Source organism: Sciurus carolinensis, chromosome 1, assembly GCF_902686445.1.
Source record: "Sciurus carolinensis chromosome 1, mSciCar1.2, whole genome shotgun sequence".
In the NCBI taxonomy this organism is placed as follows: Eukaryota; Metazoa; Chordata; class Mammalia; order Rodentia; family Sciuridae; genus Sciurus; species Sciurus carolinensis.
The window spans coordinates 16769407-16787955 of NC_062213.1; the positions used below are offsets into that span (position 1 = coordinate 16769407).

Consider the following 18549-nt stretch of genomic DNA (forward strand, 5'->3'; position numbering starts at 1 on the left):
TACCTGTCTAAATACCACAGCCCCACGAGGTAAGCACTGGTATCAGTCACATTTTACTGATGAGGAAGTGGAGGCACAGGTATGCTAAGTGGCTTGTCCATAGTCATACCACTAGTAGTGACAGCAGAGATTTGAGCTTGGGCAGTCGGGCCGAGTCCAGGTTCTCCCCCTCTTTATGGTCTTTCCACACAAAGAGTTTGACTAACCTGCTGGTGTGTAGTTCTCTTTAAGTGAATGTTTGGACAAAGCGTATCTACAGAGGCAGATGTGGATTAGTGATTGCCTGGGGTGACGGGTGGAAAAGGAGATTGACTACAAATAACTTATTAAGAGGTGTCTTTTGGGGTGCGAATGTTCTAAAATTGGGTTGTGGTGAGAGTCGAGCAACTCTAAATTTACTAAAAATCATTGAATCATCCATTTAAAAAGGATGATTTTCATAGTATGCAAATTATGCCTCAGTAAAGCTGTTTGGAAAAGCAAACAGGATCTGCTGATCTGCTCTGAGAAGCTATTATTATTGCCTGGTGTGCTTGTTCATGTAGCATGTGATATGCTAGAAAATAGCATCGTGTTGAAACTCCACTCTTACTTCGGTGCAGACAGGACTCTGCGCTTAGTGAGTACTCCAAGAAGGGTGGGACATTTTCAAAGCAGTTATTTGATGACCCCCATTCATAAATTTTGGGGGGATGACATTGGCTGATTTGGGTGGACAAGGGTGGTTCGAGAACGGAGCGGGTCAGGAGGTGTTTTCTAGATTAAAGAGCCACCTGAATGACAGACAGATAAGGGAGGAGGGATGTGACATTTCTGGGCCTCTGCTCGTGCACACCAGAGGTTATTGCTCTGAGCTTTAGCCATAGGACTGGCAGTTCCGGGGCTCCCCTGTAGGTTAGGAGAGAATTGGGGAGGGGGCCTGTTTTTCCTTCCGTCCCTTCACCTTCAAGTGGGGGCGGGTGGCTGGGATTTGCAGTGTCTCAAGTGAGCCTCCAGGCGCATAGTGTGGCCTCCAGAATGGAGGCACCTCCTCCAGTTATCCAGTCCTTTCTGATTTCTCTACTCAATAGCTTGTAATTACGTTCGGCTGGATCAGATGCAGCCTCCTTGACTGAGAACTCAAGTCTTCAGCTGAGGCCTTTATCAGCTTTACCTCAAGGGGCTCTGTCTACTCCCCCATCCATCGCCACCAAGGCTGCCATTTGTTTCAAATGGGTTAGTCTCCATCCTGTGGGAGTGCTCCTTCTGCAGTAAAACATTGAAGTACATTCCCCCCCACTGTTTCCTGTCTGGTCTCCTTTAATTATCTGTTAGGCTTTTAGAGTTGACCAGGAAAATGGTTCTCCTTCCCCTTTGTCAGTGAGGCTGCTAGAGCTTAAAGCCTTGATCTCACTAGCCATCTTGAATATATAAAGCAAAACTTAATCTTATCCCATGGATTCAAAGTATGTCTTGTAATTTTTAATGACATTTAGGCCTCTTTATGTTTTGGTCAACCCACTAGTCCATGGCTGAGTGTAACTTCCTGTGTTAGAGGACTGCAGAAGCAGCTACAGGTCTTGGTGTGTTCAAGTCGGATTGCTCCTTTTGCTGTCGATGATTCCATATTTACTCTGTACCCTTAGAGAGGGCCAAGATGTCTTCTGACAGTATTAGAAAGTGTAGTATGACTGTCATTTAAAAGCTCTTAATTCCTCCACAGTGGCCACCATCCTAATTTTTAGAGGAGCCCTTGTGAATATAACATACACGGCTCCCCCACAGCTGGCTCTTGAGAGTTGTATGATTGGCATTGAGTTGAATGAGATAAATCCAACCATTGTGTCAAGTATTAATTGTAAATCAGAACGAGGTATTTATAAATCCTAGGATGTTTGATAAAGCTGACTCTTCCAGGGTTTGCTTTGATGTCAACTCTTGGAAAGTATGCTTCAGAGTAAGGTTTGTTGTTGTTATTGTTGTTTCAGTTTTGTGTGTTTCTGTGTGTGCACATGCATGTAATTATTATTGGGGATTAAAATGGAGTGTTTTCTTGCTTCACTGGAAATGATCAGCCTCATTTTGAAGTTTGGCCCTGCAGGATGACTCCCAGCACCTTCCAGGGATCTTTTGTTTCGTAGCCACTGTTGTGTAAAAGGCCATTTCGTTCAGTCTTCCTTACTTTGTAGTCTTTCCTCTTCCTTTAGCAGGTTTGCTTCCTTGGGAATGCTCAGTAGAGATTAGATGCATGCAAGGAATCCCTGGAGGTTGGTGTTGAGCTCTGAGTTCAGTGGTGAGGTCCTTGCTTGTGAGCTCTGTTTTATTTGGAGGCTGTGGTGCTGGCATGGCTTTTTCATGACTCTTTCTCGCATGACGTCTTAGGCCACAGCGCCAGGATCCAGTAGGCCACACAGCGCCCCAGAGGATGTTCAGAATTCAAAAAGGTCTCTAGGACAAAACATGAGTATGGTAAATTCTCCTCATTCTCAGCTTTTAGGAATTGGGAAGGCACTGTTGAAATTGTACCGTTTAAGGTTGAGAAAACAAGACCTCCGTTTCATTTTAATTGGAGTATAGGGAGAAAGGTCGTGCAGCCAGGATCTTGTCTGGTAGTGGTTTGAACTGGCCCTGTGAGTCATGAGGCTGGGACAGGAGTCCCAACTCTGGTATAAACTAGTGATCTTTAAATTCCCTTTAGATCTGTGGCCTCCATTTCCTTTCTCTGCAATGAATTGTTGAACTCCGTGATCTCTTTCCAAGATCGAGTCCTTTGCCCAAATCGTGTGTGTGTATGTGTGTGTGTAGATTTTTTTCCTAAGGTTGAGTTCCCCTGTGTCAGTTGCATCTCTCACGATGTTTTTTATTTCAGGTAGAAACACCTCTTTTCCTCCTGTGTACAGCTTCGCTTGCTAGTAGTTTATAGACGGGGGAATGGGATGAGAGGACCCACTGCATTGATTGACGAGCAGTGAAGAAGCTGAACACTGCCGGGGTGGCGTTAGGAAAGGGCGGGCTGAGTGGCCACGGGCATCCACACCCAGGGACTTGTTCCTCCTGGGAGGTTCCGTACTCTCTAGCGGCGGTGGCAGCCCCTGAGCTGCCATGACTTGGCCATTCTGGGACACTGCTCATGCTTTGTTATCTGTTTGCATTTCAGGACAACTGTAGTAGCAGCAGCTGCCTTCTTGGACGCCTTTCAGAAAGTGGCTGACATGGCCACCAGCACACGAGGTAGGCGGATGGGAGGCTGCCGCGCTCCCCAGACTCCGCACGTGGGCCCTTCCCCGGTGGCTCCGCGGGAAGACACAGCTTAAGTGTTCACAGCTTAGCTGACTCACGGTTTCTTTCTTTCTTTTTTAAAAAACTCTGTGGGGTTACACATATTAGAAGTTGTACTCATTCCCCAGATAATAAAGCACATGTGAAGAAGAATGAAAAATAAAGAAAGGGAAGCCCTGTTCCTGCTCAGGGCCTGATGTGCAGTTCGGGCTCTCTGCTGAGCTGGCCATGGAGTCTGCGGCTTCGCGCTTTGCTGGCCGGGTTGCGCTGGGTTCTCCACCATCCCTGTGGAGTGGGGAGCGTGGAGGTGATCTGTAGCCCTTCCTTCTGGGTTCCCATCAAACGAGGAACCCTTCTACAATAAGTGCAGTATGCCATCTCTCATTACCAGTGCATGTGTCTCCCACATTTGACCGAAGGCCCCGTGAGCTAGGAACAGTGACTTACATCTGAGCTCCCCCCAAAATAAAGCCCAGGACACAGTCGATGTTTAAAGTATGTCCATTAAATCAGTAGACAGAAATATTTTGAAAAAGATGTAATGCCACTGATCTGTTTTCTGTCCCTATAATTTTCCTTCCCCGTAACATCACAGAAATGGAATCATACAGAACATGGCCTTTTTCAGATGGGTTTGTTTAAAATAACGCATTGGGGATTATCTATGCTATGGTGTATATTTGTAGTTCATTTTTATTGCTGACTAATATTCCTTTGAATAGGTATAATACAATTTTTACAGCTATTCACTGGTGGAAAAGCATTTGGATTGTTTCCGGTATTGGGTATTTGTGAGGAGTTGCTATTAACATCTGACACGGGGAGGGAGGGGGGAGATGTAATGGTTCCAGTGAATACGAAGAATATTGATAATGCGTGGGGGGCATAAGAAGATGCCCCCTGACGCGCACACCTCCATCTTCAGGGTCAGCTCTGCCAGCAAGGTGCAGCCTTCCCCGGCTCAAGGCCGGTGCCTGCCTCGTTCCAGACAGCCACTCTTTCTTTCTGCTTCCTGCTTGCCTCATCTTTCCTTCTGGTACTAACAGTACATGCCTGTTCTCGTCATTGGCATGGCGACATTGGGAACTGCTCCCAGTTCCCAAATTCCCTAAGCAGTTCTACAGCTCCTGTTATTGCTGGCCTTCTCATGGAACCAAAAGATCAATACGTTGGTTGCTCTCCGTGTCCTGGAAGAGCTTGCGATCGAGTGGGGAAGGAGACGTGTAAATAAAGAACATCAGCGAAGGATTCTGTGTGTGCGGCCTGGTAACGGCGGAGAGGAGGGCACCTGGCTCTGGGAATCAGGGAAGTTTCCCCAGGGGAGGTGATATTTCGCCTCATTTCCCAAGATGCCAATGGTGTCTCTAAAAGTTCCCTCAGAGATTGTGACAGAGACATCAGGGCTGTGGTTTCTTCATCTGGTCTGTTAGCTTGCTGGGGGTCTTAACCAGTCTCATTTTTAAAGCCCATTTAAAAAATGATCATCTGGCTTATGTGTGTCTGTTGTAGAACTTCAGAGCATGCAACCCGGAAGAACTTCGTGTGCAGGCCTGTTTGCCCCCGTTGGTGTGGCTGGGTCTGCCCTCTCTGTTCTAGCTCAGCAGGATCTGCAGCTGGGCTTGTCAGCTGCATCGATGTCTTTCCAGAAGAGCCCCCAGAATGTCTTTTTTTTTTTTAATGCTGCACTACTATTTTGAAGATTACATATCTGGCATTGCATTTTTGGGGCCCTGGGATGCACAATGCTTTTATAGTTTACTGTTTAATTTTTGGTGGATCCTGCAGATGAACTAGAAAGGCATCCCCTGATTGTCCATAATTTCCTGTGGTAAGAACCTGAGTTTTTGAAGAAGCTGCTCCCAGGGTGGTTCTCGGTGGGAAACTGAAGGGCCTGGAAATTCTCATGGCTCAAAGGGAGGAAAAACAGAGCAATTATTTGTGGGAAAAGAAACCGGAAGAGACTCTTTGGCAATAGTGGTAGGTTATAGTTTGGAGGTGATATATTTGACCAGAGGCAAATAATGTCACAGTGAACAGACCCCAGGGTTGACATAATTTTAAACTGTTTGATTTCAGGTCGTTTTTAGCAATGTCAGAATACTGTGTTTAAAATCCATATGCACTTCAATCGGCGTGGGAGTGTGGGAGCTCTCGGAGGACCTGAGGAATGCAGGTCCAAGGAAGAAGGTCTGTTTCATGGAGATGATAAGAGACACTCAAATGCACTTCTTATACGTCAACAAGTGTCAGATGTGATCTGCCGTCAATTTTTAGTTAAAAGTGAAAAAATACAGAACACATTCTTTACTTTAAAGACTTCAAATAACAAAAGTATATGAAGTAAAATCTACTCTCATCCCTCCCAGGGATTGGGTTTAGTGTCCTTTATAGACTTTTTTTTTTTTTTGCATTTCTAAACAAACACATCTGGGGGGGAAAAACAAACTTCAGAATAACGTGTGGAATGATGTATGGAATAAGATAGGTCTGCATGATGGTTTTTAGAAGGTAACCCTTGGGAAACAAGGTTCCTGTGCTTTTAGTTCACAGTACGTTGTAATTATCTGTCGCTGTCGGTGCCTATAGCTCTACCTCGTGCTTCGAAGTGGACAGGTGGGATGTCGGTGTCTGGATGCAGCTCAGTTCAGTGGTTGCTCTGTTGATGGACATTCGGTTGACCTCCAGGTATTTGCCGGCACAGCTGCGCTGTGGTGGGTGGTAGTGTACACTGCTCAGCGCGATTATTTTTAATAGTGCATGCATCACCAAGGAGATGATGAATCTGTAGAAAATGCTGCAAACTATTTTGGTCAGATGCAAGTTTGGGCTTAAGGACTAAACAGGTGGTAACTCCTAGTTGGCAGTGTGATGTGTCCTCTGCTCAGAGAGTCTCCTTAGTCTAGGCTTCTGCTTACAGCCTATTGGTGTATTTGTTTGAGTCCCTCCTGTCAGAAATGAGGCCATGATTGTTGTCTCTAGTCACCTTGCTGTACAGTGGCCCAGCAGAACTTCTTTCTGTCACTTAGGGCCTGCTGATCAGCTTCCTGCCCTCTTACTCCCCCAGCCTCTGGAGACCACTGTTCTACTCTCAATCCTGTGACCTCAACGTTTTTATATTCCGTGAATGAAGGAGATCACGTGGTGCTTGTCTTTCTGTGCTTGGTTTATTGCACTTAACATGATGCTTCCGTGTTGCTACAAATGGTGGGATTTGGGTTTTTTTAATGGCTGAATAGTATTCCACTGTGAATATGTACCACATTTTCTTTATTCATTTATCCATTGATGGACACTTAGGTTTAATTTTTTTTGTTGTTGGTCCTGGGGTGATGCATATTTAGGTTGTTTCCATTTTTTGACTATCATGAATCATGCTACAGCAAACATGGGAGTGCAGATGTCTCTTTGATGGATTTTATATATATACTTTAATATAAGTATATATATAAGTATTTCCAGAGGAATAGGGGAATTGCTGGATCTTGTGGAAATTCTATTTGTTATTTTTCGAGGAACCTCCATGCTGTTTTCCATACTGGCTGCAGTAATCTCCCGTCCCACCCACAGGGCCTAAGTCAGGGCCCCTCTTCTCTGTCCTCGTTAACACTTGTTGCCTTTGGTCTTTCTGATAATAGTCCTTCTTAATGGAGTGAGGTGATATTGTGGTTTTGATTTGCATTTCCTGGATGAGTAGAGATGTTGAGCTTTTTTTTTTTTTTTTTTACATATACCCGTTGGCCATTTGTATGTTTTTTGCCGTTACCCCTAAGTGTGTCTTCTTTTGGGTAGGTGTCTAGAATTTCAAGCTTTCAGGTTTCTGGTTTCCAAAATAATAGCGTTTCATATTGTTTCCCTAAATAAATAGCTCTGAAAGGAGTCAGGTACGCGCAGGCTCCCTCTTAGTCAGCACTGGCGCCTCATGGCCACTGCATCACTTGCTGGTGTCAGCAAGGCCCTTTCACGAGCGCAGAGCTGTATGGCTTTCGTTCCTGTCGCCTCTGTGAGCCTCTGGAATCGCTTCATAGCTCTGAAAAACCACCTTGGAAACGTGCAGATGGCGACACACGGGACCCACAGGAGGGATTTGAAGGTGCTTGAAGGAAGGAAATGGCCGCCAGGCCGTCCAGAGCACCTGTAGTGATCGAGACCTTTATTCATTGCTTTAAAAAGTGGGCTTGATTTTAATGCTGAAAATCATGCAGGTTAACCCTTCATGTGCCCTGGCTGGGCTTTGTTCTGAGTGGTTCATAAATGCAGCTGTCCCGCCTTTTCAGCTGGAGTGCGTTCCAAGACCCCCAGCAGCTGCCCACCTGAAACCTCTGATGCTACCAAACCCTAATATACATTGTGTTTCCCCCATACTTACAAAGCTCTGATAAAGTTTAATGTATAAATTAGGCACAGAGATGAACAACCAATAAGAACATAGAACAATTATAGCATCATGCTGTGTTGAAAGTTATTTAAAACTATGAATTGTTTCTGGAATTTGCTATTTAATATTTTTGACCACAGTCAGCTGTTTATAACTGAAACTGCAGAGTGCAACACCTTAGGTGGCAGGAGCGACTACTGTATTTAGGCTTTTTGTGGAGTAGGTACTTGTGACCGCTCATTTAAGTGATGACATCGAGACCTAGAGAATGTACCTAAGCTGACCACGGCCACATGGCCGGCAAGTGGTAAACCTTGACTCTGGCCCATAGCATGGACTTTGATCACTAAATTAAGACACCTTATGTAAGGAGCTCCTGGATTTGGTGTAATGTTATATTTGCTTTTAAAGTTAATCCTGAATACACACACACACACACACACACACAAAATCCATGCTGCATGCCGTACTTGGTAAGGGCTAGCTTGGGAGTAGAGATACCTGGGTGGACTCCTGGGTGGTCACTTTGTGACCAAGTGAATTGCCATCTCACTTTAATTTCCCCACCTATAAAATGACCTGGGGTCCTAGATTATCACAAGTGACCTTTTCTGGGGGGGGGGTACCAGGGTATGAACTCAGAGGCACTGACCACTGAGCCACATCCCCAGCCCTAGTTTGTATTTTATTGAGAGACAGGATCTCACTGAGTTGCTTCGTGCCTTGCTTTGGCTGAGGCTGACTTTGAATTCGTGATCCTCCTTCCTCAGTCTCTTAGACTGCTGGGATTACAGGCATGCACCTCTATGCCTGGCACGAGTGACCTTTTTTGGTTCTTTTAGTTCATGATTTGTGTGTATGTGTGTGTGCGCGCGTTGCTGGTTATTGAGCCTAGGGCTTCTTGCATGTGAGTCAAGCACTCTACCACTGAGCCACATCCCCAGCCCTAGTTCATGATTTTAAATGTTGCTTTGGGCCTGTTAGATATGTTAAATATGGATGAAGTTGGACAGTGTGATTTTCCCTGTCCATATTATCCTTTTACCTTTTGCTCTGGGGACAAAGGGAGTGGAGGATGCAATGTTAACCAGAGGAAGGTGGAAGGAGAGGGTTATAGGAAAGGAGTGGAAAGTAGAAATGGGTGTATGGGTTGGTTTGGGCTCTCACACTTGGAGTGGGCGTGCGAGGAGACTGTGTACGTGGAAGCTGGAGCTTAGAGACCGCATGGAGGGCCAGACCGGTACACATATATATATGCTTAGTCAGTGAGCCTGGATCACCAAGGCTGGCAATGGAGATCATTGTGCCTTCTGTTTGGTAAAGCAGGCTGGGTTCTTAAAGTGCCCTGTGTCTTTAGTGTGTGTTATGTATTTTTAGCATGGATTTTATTAAATGCCATGTTCTGCAGATCTAAGAGTGTCCATCATCACTTAAGAAATTGTCTTTCAAATGCACATTTCAGGACCTGGCCTCGTATCTGCAGAGTCAGGGTAATTGAATGGGGAGGGAGCCTCTCCCAGGAGGTTTCCTCCTATGAGGTTTCGTTGTGCTGTCAGGTAAGGCCTCTTGCCATAACCCACCTGTCCAATGACATCTCTGCCAATTGCCGGCAGTTCCATCCACAAACAGCTGGCTCTGCTCCTGAGCCCTTAAAACCTTTGATCCCTTCTGTTTGCACATGTGCATTCCAGGCCCTGGATGTCCTCTCTGGCCACTCTGTGCCCCTGGATATGTTTGAGTTGCTGCTGCTTGTCTTCTAAGAGCAGTCTGAGAACCACAGCACGTGGAGACCTGTCTTCCCTGCAGCAAGTACCAAGGGTCCTTCCCGAGGACCTTTGTGGCACGTGTTGCTCTCGGGGTCTTCGCCCTGCCGTGCATCTTCCCCTGCAGGGCAGTGCCTGTGTCCTCTTCCTTTCTAAGGAAGCCACATTCCCAAAGGCTTAGTGTCTGGCGTTTATCAGGGTGCATGTTGCCTCCTGAATGAATGGCCACACGTATACAGCAGCTTCCACACTCGGGCCGTGGGTGAGACCTGGGGAGGAAGCCCGGCCCTGTGGGAGCAGGAGTCTGCTGGGATGGGCTCGCCAGGTTCCACTTGGGAGACCCTGGTCAACTCTCCCTGAGGTCTCCAGTGGGATGTGTGTCCTCATATGTCCCCATGGCTGAAGGGAGGCACTGCTTGTCTAAGAGGAGGTCACGAGAAGGGACAGGTGGGTAAAAGTCAGCCACCTGCGTGTGGTCGGTGTGGGGTGGGAGGGAATGTTCCCTTCCAGGGGACAAGGTGCCAGGAAGCAGTTTTGAAGCTCCAGCCAAACTGGTCTTGTTTACCCCCGAGTTTTATTTTAACCAGATTGTTTAATTGGCCTTCATTGGCCTGTAACTCCTGAATGAAGTACCTTTGGTGATCCAGCTCATGTGATTAGAGCCTTAGGATTTCTGCCTACATAGCTTTTCACACTCAAACTGCAAAAACATTTTTTTAAATAAAAAAAAATAATAATAAAAGCACCTTCGTGTAGGACTGGGTATAAATACTCTTGACTGTTATCTTAAAACAATGTGATCAGATTCCTTCATTTGATTAAAAAGGTATATATATGCCTGCACTCTGCCAATCTTGACCGTAGATCATGAACTGGCTTCGTGTTCCTTTAGGCCTGTCTGCTTCTTCGGTTATTTTTAGTTATTGTCCTTAGGATTCTCACAGGGAAGAATCTTGTGAGTGTTTAAGAAACAAGTTCAATTGTCATTTTTCTTGAAGAGCCAAGCTTACTGGTTCAAAAGATTTAAGGGGTAGTATATTAATTTTTCTGGTGCTCTTAACTCTATCCAGGGCTTTATAAGGTAATACAAGAAATGTGAGCAAGAGGAATCTAGCAGCAAGCATCTCTTGAAGCCTAGAGAAGGAGAAATTTTATGAGAAAGTAGCGGGGGGTCATTTTACCTAGCGCCTGCATGTAGCTGCCACGGGCACTTCTGAGCTCCGATTTCTAGAACCTTACATTGCAGGTGCCCAGGAAACTATTGCCGATCAGTTAAATTTGTTAAAATGAAGCACTTCATGGTTTGCGTATGGGCCAGCCGCTGAATTTTCTAATATTTTAAAATGCTGGATTGAAAATGACCCGGAGAACTCTCTAAAGTTTCAGGTTTGGGGTTTTGAACTTGATCTCTTGATTTTGGTTCATGTGAATTACACTGAGGGAGCCTTCGACACACTCTGCCCTGTTCATCTGTTAGGCTTTGAGAAGTCTCGTTGCTGCCCTGTGGGTAGGTGTGGGGAGTCAGAACGAAGCTGAAAAACATAGGAAATCGGAAAATTGGCCGAGCAAAGACAAGACTCTTACTTCCCCTTTCTCTTGTCTTTCCTGTTTAGCTTTGAGCTGCGGGTCTTGACAGTCCTAAGTGTGCATGTGTGTTAGTTGACACAAGGCAGCCTCGTAGTCTGGGCCAGGCCTGTTTTGTGCAAAACAATATTATTGATGGTAGAAGTATACTACACGTGCGCTGTCCAGTGTGGTAGCCACTGGTCACATGTGACTGTTGAGCCCTTGAAATATGACTAGTGTGTCTGAAGAACTGAATTTTTAATTTAAAAAAAAATTTCAGTGAACTGTACATAGCCATGTAGAGTGGTGGTTCTGGTGTTATGGGTTCTAAGGAGTATAACTGTTCTTAGAGGAAGGCTTGTTCTGCTTTCACATAAGCATAATGTTTTGTGAATCATCTGCTATATGCTGTCTTATATTAGGAAGCTTTGTTGAGGGCTTCCCCTGTACCTATGGCTCTGGTGTTGGGAAAACCACAAGATGGTACTCGGAAAGTAGGAGAAACCAGACTTTATATGACACCGGTGGACCCAGGAGGGATTAGCACTCCAAAATTCTGAGCCCTGATCCACAGTTTCTCAAAATATTTGTAGGTTATTTGACATCATCTTAGACCCATCCTATCATTTTCCATCCTATTATTTTCCTCTTTTTTAAAAAAAAATTCCTAATGTATGCAGCTGAAGGCCCGTGCAGGGTCTCTAACATGAAGCATGCTCACAGAGCAGATGAGAAGAAACAGCTCTTCTCACAGACATCTGTGACATTTCAGGAGGGAGTGGTCAGACTCTTAGGGCAGTTTTTGACAATGCAAAAAGTAGGGGCTCATGGTTAACTAGACTTCCTGGAGAAAGGCTAAGAGAGGGAAGGGGAAACGACCCCTTCCCCAGGCACTGGACTCTTACCGTAACGTTTTTGTAACTTCATTTCACAACCGGGTCTGGTTTTGCCATCACAGAGGGAATATGAAGATCAGTTAGCCTGGAGTTAGTGGGTGATAGTGGCTCGGGCAGGCGTGTGGGGAAGGGGACTAGGAGGAGAGGGCTCTGCGAACAGTGATCACAGTTCCAAACAATGAATGCACCTCCCCTTCTTTTAATGTTAGGTCTACTTAATGCATTTTTAGTGGACAAGATGTTGTTTTGAAGGGGTCAAAAATTGGCTCCTGAGGAGGGAAGGGTTGAACATCTGTGATCTGGAAATTTGAAACCCAAACACTCCAGACTCTTAACTTTTTGAGTGTCAACATGATGCCACAGTGCTAAATTCCACATCACAAAACTTTGTCTCCTGCAGAAAATGACTACAAATGTTGTGTAAAATCACGTTCAGGCTGTGTGCTTTAAGACCTATAGGAACCACAAGTGAATTTTGTGCCTAGGCTCCATTCCCCTCCCCAAGATATCTCATTATGAATATGAAGTATTCCCCAATCCCCCAAAACTGGAAATCCAGAACCCAAGCATTTCAGATGAAGAACCCTCAACCTGCATGTGGTGCAGGTGTGCATACAATACACACATCGACATACACACATCTTTGGAATTAAAACCTTATACAAAGGTAGAATCAGGGAGAGAAGAGTGTTCCAAAGGCTGATTAGGGGAGCGATAACTGGGAAAAGCTTGAGAAAACTGTTCTCTGATGAAGGCGGGCTTCTAAGCCAGGTCATCCTTTGGCCTGTTGCCCTTCTCAGAACACTTAAGGAATTTTCCTGAAGCTGAGGAGGTTGATTAGCTATCTTTTCTGAAATAAGGATGTTAGTGAAATGGAGCTGTGTTACTGAGCTCTGGGAACTTGTCCCCAAAGCTTCCTCCTTGAGTAGTAGCCTGGTTGGGCGGTGGTCAAGACTGGCTCTCCTCCTCCTTGGTAGGTGATCACCATTTATAAATACACTCTAACTCGGATGAATACGAAGAACGACCTTAGTGCTGGATCATGTACAAACAGCCCTTTATTGGTTGGACTTTATAGCAGTAATCCTTTTAATCTGATTTTTAAAAATTGTTAGATGAAAACACTTCAACTTTAGACTTGGACGTAGCAGATTCTTGCCTAAAATAACAAAGAAAACCAAATCCCCTCCTCTAGGATGACCAGTGTCCGTGCACAACTGGTCTTTATTACACATACAGCTTTGCTGAAGGCTATGGTGGTACCAAGCCTGGGGACTGATTTACTGTAACCTCATTAATTTCTGTAGGCACCTCAAACCATCCTCACTTTGTGTGTATGGATACATATAGGTGTGTATATGTTTTCAGATTGAATACCTGTTATAGCCTCTATCTTATATGAGGTATGAGTGAAAAATCCTGCATAAACTATTGATATTTATAATATAACATGATATAATATAATATGAGATATAACTAAGAAATTGCCATTATTGTGTAAATACGGAAAATCCCTCAGCCCCTAAACCCTTCTGTGTAGACATTTTAGAGCTCTCATTGGCTTAGGAGTGACATAAAAATCTAGCTGTTTTAAATGGACTTATAAATGTGCATACTGCTTTTCAATCCTGTTATTTCGGTTGCATCTCTGCTCTGATGTGTGTTGAGCCATTTTAGCTCAGGTGGCACAATAGATCAGGCCATCCACGTTCTGCTTAGGATAAAACGGCTTTTTAAGAACAGCCCACAAATGTCAAGTTTGTCTCGCTGCCGTCCACACTTGAAACCTCTCGCTTCTGTGCCTCTAGGAAATTCAGACTTGGTATTGAATGCAGGATGGTACAGCAGCACGTGCGTTTTGACATTCTTAGAAGTCACACTATAGATAAGGACTAGAAGTAACAAAGGACTTTGTGTATTTATGGATATTCTACTTAATGGATTAAAAAAGGTCAACCTTGAGTTGGGGCTGCAGCTCAGTGGTAAAGGATTGCCTGGCATGTGCAAGGGCCCAGGTTCAGTCCCCAGCACTGCAGAAACCTAAATCTCCATTTGCTTGCCCACCTTTTATGACCTACGGAGCTTGGAGGTGGTAGATTGTGTGTTAAGCACGTGTGTTCTGGGAGATTGGGAATCACAACTGAACATTTGTGATGATCAGGTGAAACCCCTCCTTCCTGCCCCAGTGATCTTTCCTAAATATCAAGTCGATGCCTGACCAAGCCCCTGGGCTGGCTCTGCAGATGACCCGTATCATTCATCTTTGGTTGGTCAGCAGCAGGTGCCAGAGATGGCTGTTCCTTGTGGTTAACCAGCGCTCCTGCCCGTGGCCTGTTGTTTTTAACTGTGTCTTCCTGAAGGACACTTGAAAGAGGGGTCATCTGCCTGAGCCAGAAAGGGGCTAACCCGAATCCCACTGTTGGGAAAGCACAGACAGAATCTTGGAATCCTGCAGTAGGACGGCCAGGGTGTCAGAATGGCACGCCGCTGGCACACGGCTGCCCTGCTACCCACCCAGAGAAGCGTGTGCTCTTGGTCCGTTCAGGGTGTTTCCCTCTGTTGCTTTCCTGTGTTTCCCCGGCGATGCTTGAGCTGTGCTGTGTGCCACTCTGCCTGACCTTGGCAGCCGTAATCAATACTGGAGAGTGACAGGGAGGTGGGGTAGTGGCGCCGGTTGGGAGGAAGGTCCGGCTTGGCGAGGGTGCGTGTTCTGATGGGTGACCGAGTACAGTACAGCATGTTGGTGTCGCTGGGAGGTTTACATAATGAAGCGGTTAACTCAGCAGTTCCACCCTGCAGCGCACAGGGCTGCCCCGTGTTTTGTTCCCAAGCAGGGAGGACCGTCCCCATTCTGCCCCCCAGTTTGCCCCTGAGCACTTTACCCTGTTTTCCACAGATTACCAATGCCCCACCCCATCCCACGTCACACACAAACCCGTTATAGCCATTTTTGGTAAAATATCAACTAGCATTCATGAAAGAATGCTATTATTTTCATTCATACAGATGAAGCAAGTAATTTTTTTGTGTGTGTGGTAATGCTTTCTTGTGAAAAATCATTTACCATAGAGCCGTGAACTTGGTTTCTTTCGCCCTGCCCATCTCAGACAAAAATAACTTTCTGGAATGTAAATGTGAGCCCGGAGACGCTTGAAGTTGTCAAACTAGCATTTTTCCAGGTGGGTGTGATCTGCCTTCTCTCTTCCTCTGAAGTTCCAGCCCCAGCACATACACAAACGTGAAAGCTACTTAGCACTAACATTTTCACTTTACCTGTGCACATGTCCAATGCTAGGAAATAACTCGGGGAATAGATGAACAACCTTCAAAACGTCTTCCATCATCAAGAATCTGGCATTGAATTCTCCTGATGCATTTCTTTAGAAATTTGATTTTTTACACTACTTTTAGATAGCTTAACGTGAATATTACCTGGGTTTTCTCTTTTTTAAATAACACATTTGTCTTTCATTTTAGATGTTTTGCTCTCCTACAACCTTTTCAATTTTACAAGGGAAACTGAGTCTCAGGAAGGGAAGTCGCTTGCCCAGGGCCACCAGCTTGGTGAGGGGAGGAGGGATTCTGTCTCAGGTCTCCCTCACCTGCCCCACTAGCCAGGTGTTCAGCTTGCCTTCTTGGCTTCATGGGAGGGTGTTCAAGGAGGAAATGATACAGCTATGAAAAAAATCACCTCTGCTTTGTGCTCTCGGTTGATTATTATCTACAAACATTTTCGTTTGCTTGTTTGTTTGTATAGAATCTTTGGTCTCTGGTTCTCCAAAGCAGTTTCCCAATTCCAGTCTCGTTCTTCCTTTGTCAATGGAAGATATTTTCATTTTCTTTTAGCACTTCGGGGCGGGAGTTGCTATTTTTGCTTGTGTTTTAATCATTTGTTATATTTGACGTAAGCTTATTAACTGTAAGAATAACATAGGCTTCTGTTCATCTACATTGCCTTAGCAGACGATCACACACACACACACACACACACACACACACACACACACACGGTTTGATTCCCAAATGTTTACATTCGCCATGAAACTCCTTTCTAGTAAAAGATAATGCTGTGGAAATCTGCGGCATTTCCTGCTGTGTGCCAGGGCCCAGGGACCCCGGTTACCATGGAAACTCATATCCAGCCCCATTCGAGCACATTTTACAGTTCAATACAGTGCTGCTTCTTCCTCCCTTTAAAATAGGGGAAGGAGCAGAAGCTGATTGATTACAAAGAAGATGAAAAAATACTGATTCTGTTAAGGCAGAAGGAGACCTTCCCATGCACCCTTTTAATGTGATTGGCAGAAGTGGGGCCGTACACAGTTTCCCAAAGATGGCTAGAGCTGTCTGTTAAAATACAAAAGAATTGTGGAGTAGGTCGGGAAAATCCCCTTCCTGCACTGCTGACCTAGAACTTTTCTTTGAGAATGGTGGGCCTGTGAGGCTGACCCAGGCACTGACTCTAGTTGAGTCCCACTGGTTTGTCAGAAGGGCTTTGGTGGCAGACACAGGACCTCAACTCTCTGCATGTGGCAGCCAGCCTCTTCTTCCTGAGCCCCCTCTCCCAGAACTGCCCAGAGAACCAAATCGGAGAGCCTGGGATCCCTTGCCCTGATGCTAGCCCTTGAGTTGCCATTTCTGCACGTGATGGCCGTCTGGGCTTGTCGAGGCTGATGCTGATTCCGAGCGGTACTCCACTTGGATGATACGTTTTACCGCCACGTGCAGGATGCGCTGCTCCTGCCAGAGCTGGAGGAAGTGATGAGCCATGGAAACACACCCCCTGACCTCCCAGTGGGGGTGGTCCTACTGGCCACTGGCTACAGGTGGACTTCTAGAGTGTCCACAGGGGGAAAAGAGGGTACCACAGTGACACCAAGCTCCAAGTTCCCACTGCAGATGTATGTGTTCCTGTTTAATGAGACCGGAGTAGTAAAATGACCTCCACCCTTGCTGATATGGGCACCTCTTGCCTTTGTTTTGCCTCTTTGGCCTTTGTTTTCCAAATGTGTTTCTATAGAGCACATGCTGGGTGTGCCTTTTGGAAACAGGTGCCTCAGAGCCTTTGCAGCCACAGGTGGTGGGGACTCAGCCTTGAACATTTATTTATTGTGGGCCCTCTGCCTTGGAGGCCCTGGGCCAGCCAGCAAGCCGCTTCATCTCAGTCCAGAAAGACATAGGAACCTGATTTGCAAGGGAGAAAACTGGCTTGGTGACTTAAGTCACTTGGTTAAAACCACTTACAACCATGCAGCTGCGGAGCCTAGGTCTGCCTGGAGTTTCAGCCCTGCGTCTTCCACCTTGGGGATAGGTTATGTGGAACAAACTGGGAGTTTAGAGTAGGGTTTCTCAACCTCAGCACTGATGGCCTCTGGGGCCAGATCACTGCTGGTGGGGTCTGTCCTGTGCCTTGTCAGGTGTTTAGCAGTGTCCTGGCTTTTGCCTTCTCACAGTTATGTAGGTCAAAAGCGTCTCTAGTCATTGCCCAATGTCCCTCAGCGGGGCACACCTGCCTCTGGTTGAGAACCGCCAAACTAGGCCTTTTAGGTGTTTTTATTGGGTAATCGAATGGAAGTGAGGCTGCGTGTTTTTTGAGGTGATTGTAGACAGCTTGGTTCACTTAAGTGAGGTCTTAAATTATTCATAGCTAAGTTACGATTTTAGAAATCGACAGTCCAGGCGTTGTCTGAGAAACCACTGCTCTGCCACGTTTTGTGTATAAAACTCTGTAAAGAATCCACATTTCACTAAAAATAATCACTTCTTTTTTTACCAGACTGTCATTTTCCAGTGTGTAAACACGCACCACCCCCGTTCCCAGAACATTAAGTTAAAGGAGATCTGTGAGCAGCGTGGGGCTCCGAGCCACGGGGCTGGGCTGGGCCGGGCCTGGTGGGGAGGCCGCTCCAGCCCACTCTGCGCTCGCTGGGTGGCCTTGGGTGGGTCAGTACGGTCGGACACACCTCAGCCTCGCTGTTTAGGAGATGACGGTCCAGGCTGCCGTAGCATGGGAGTGGATGGGGGAGAGCTTCCCGAACTGTAGAGCCTAACAGCTGCACCTTGAGTGGCGGGTTCTGTACGTGCGACCCCAGCTCCTCGGGTCACCTGCAGAGGCCCGCCCTCACTCCCTGCTCCTTTGCCCACCCGTCTCTAACTTCTGCCACTATTCTGGGTCCAGTTCTCCTGCAGTTTTTCCACCAAAGATGTATTTTGGCATTTTTAAAGTCCCCTTGATTTTGTGGCCTTTATTATTATTTTGTTTACAATCATGGCAGTTTATTATTTCATTCATAATCGTAGCTATTTACATATCCTAACAATGTGTAATCGTGATTATTATTGGCTCGTAGCTCATGATTACATCTGGGGTATTATAAAGGTGACTCACCTGCATCTCCACTTGGGTCTTCTCCCGGGCCTGTTGAGCGAATCCTCTTCCCTGCTCAGGGGCTCCCCTTCCGTCCCCCCTGTAGGCTCGGCCTTTCTCTAGTCTGCCCCAGGCCCTCCATCTCTAGGAACCTGCCTCTTCAAGGGGCTGTGAGCCCAGCGTCTGGGCCTCTCCAGCGCGGTTGTGGTCTGCACATCCGCTCTCTCACCAACCCAGAAGCGGCTTCAGGACTCTGTCAGGGGCCGGGTTGTGGCTCAGTGGTGGAGCGCTTGCCTAGCATGTGTGAGGCACTGGGTTCGATCC

General features: G+C 46.2%; 1 protein-coding gene across 13 annotated transcripts in view; it reads left to right on the plus strand.

The window, feature by feature from the left end:
• Mtss1 (MTSS I-BAR domain containing 1) overlaps positions 1 to 18549 on the plus strand; it is a 153901-nt gene that overhangs the window by 22099 nt on the left and 113253 nt on the right. For all 13 annotated transcript variants that reach the window (XM_047522192.1, XM_047522205.1, XM_047522184.1 and 10 more), the window contains exon 3: positions 3137 to 3210. In XM_047522192.1, the coding sequence (XP_047378148.1) occupies positions 3137 to 3210 (74 nt within the window). The remainder of the gene's footprint in view (positions 1 to 3136; positions 3211 to 18549) is intronic.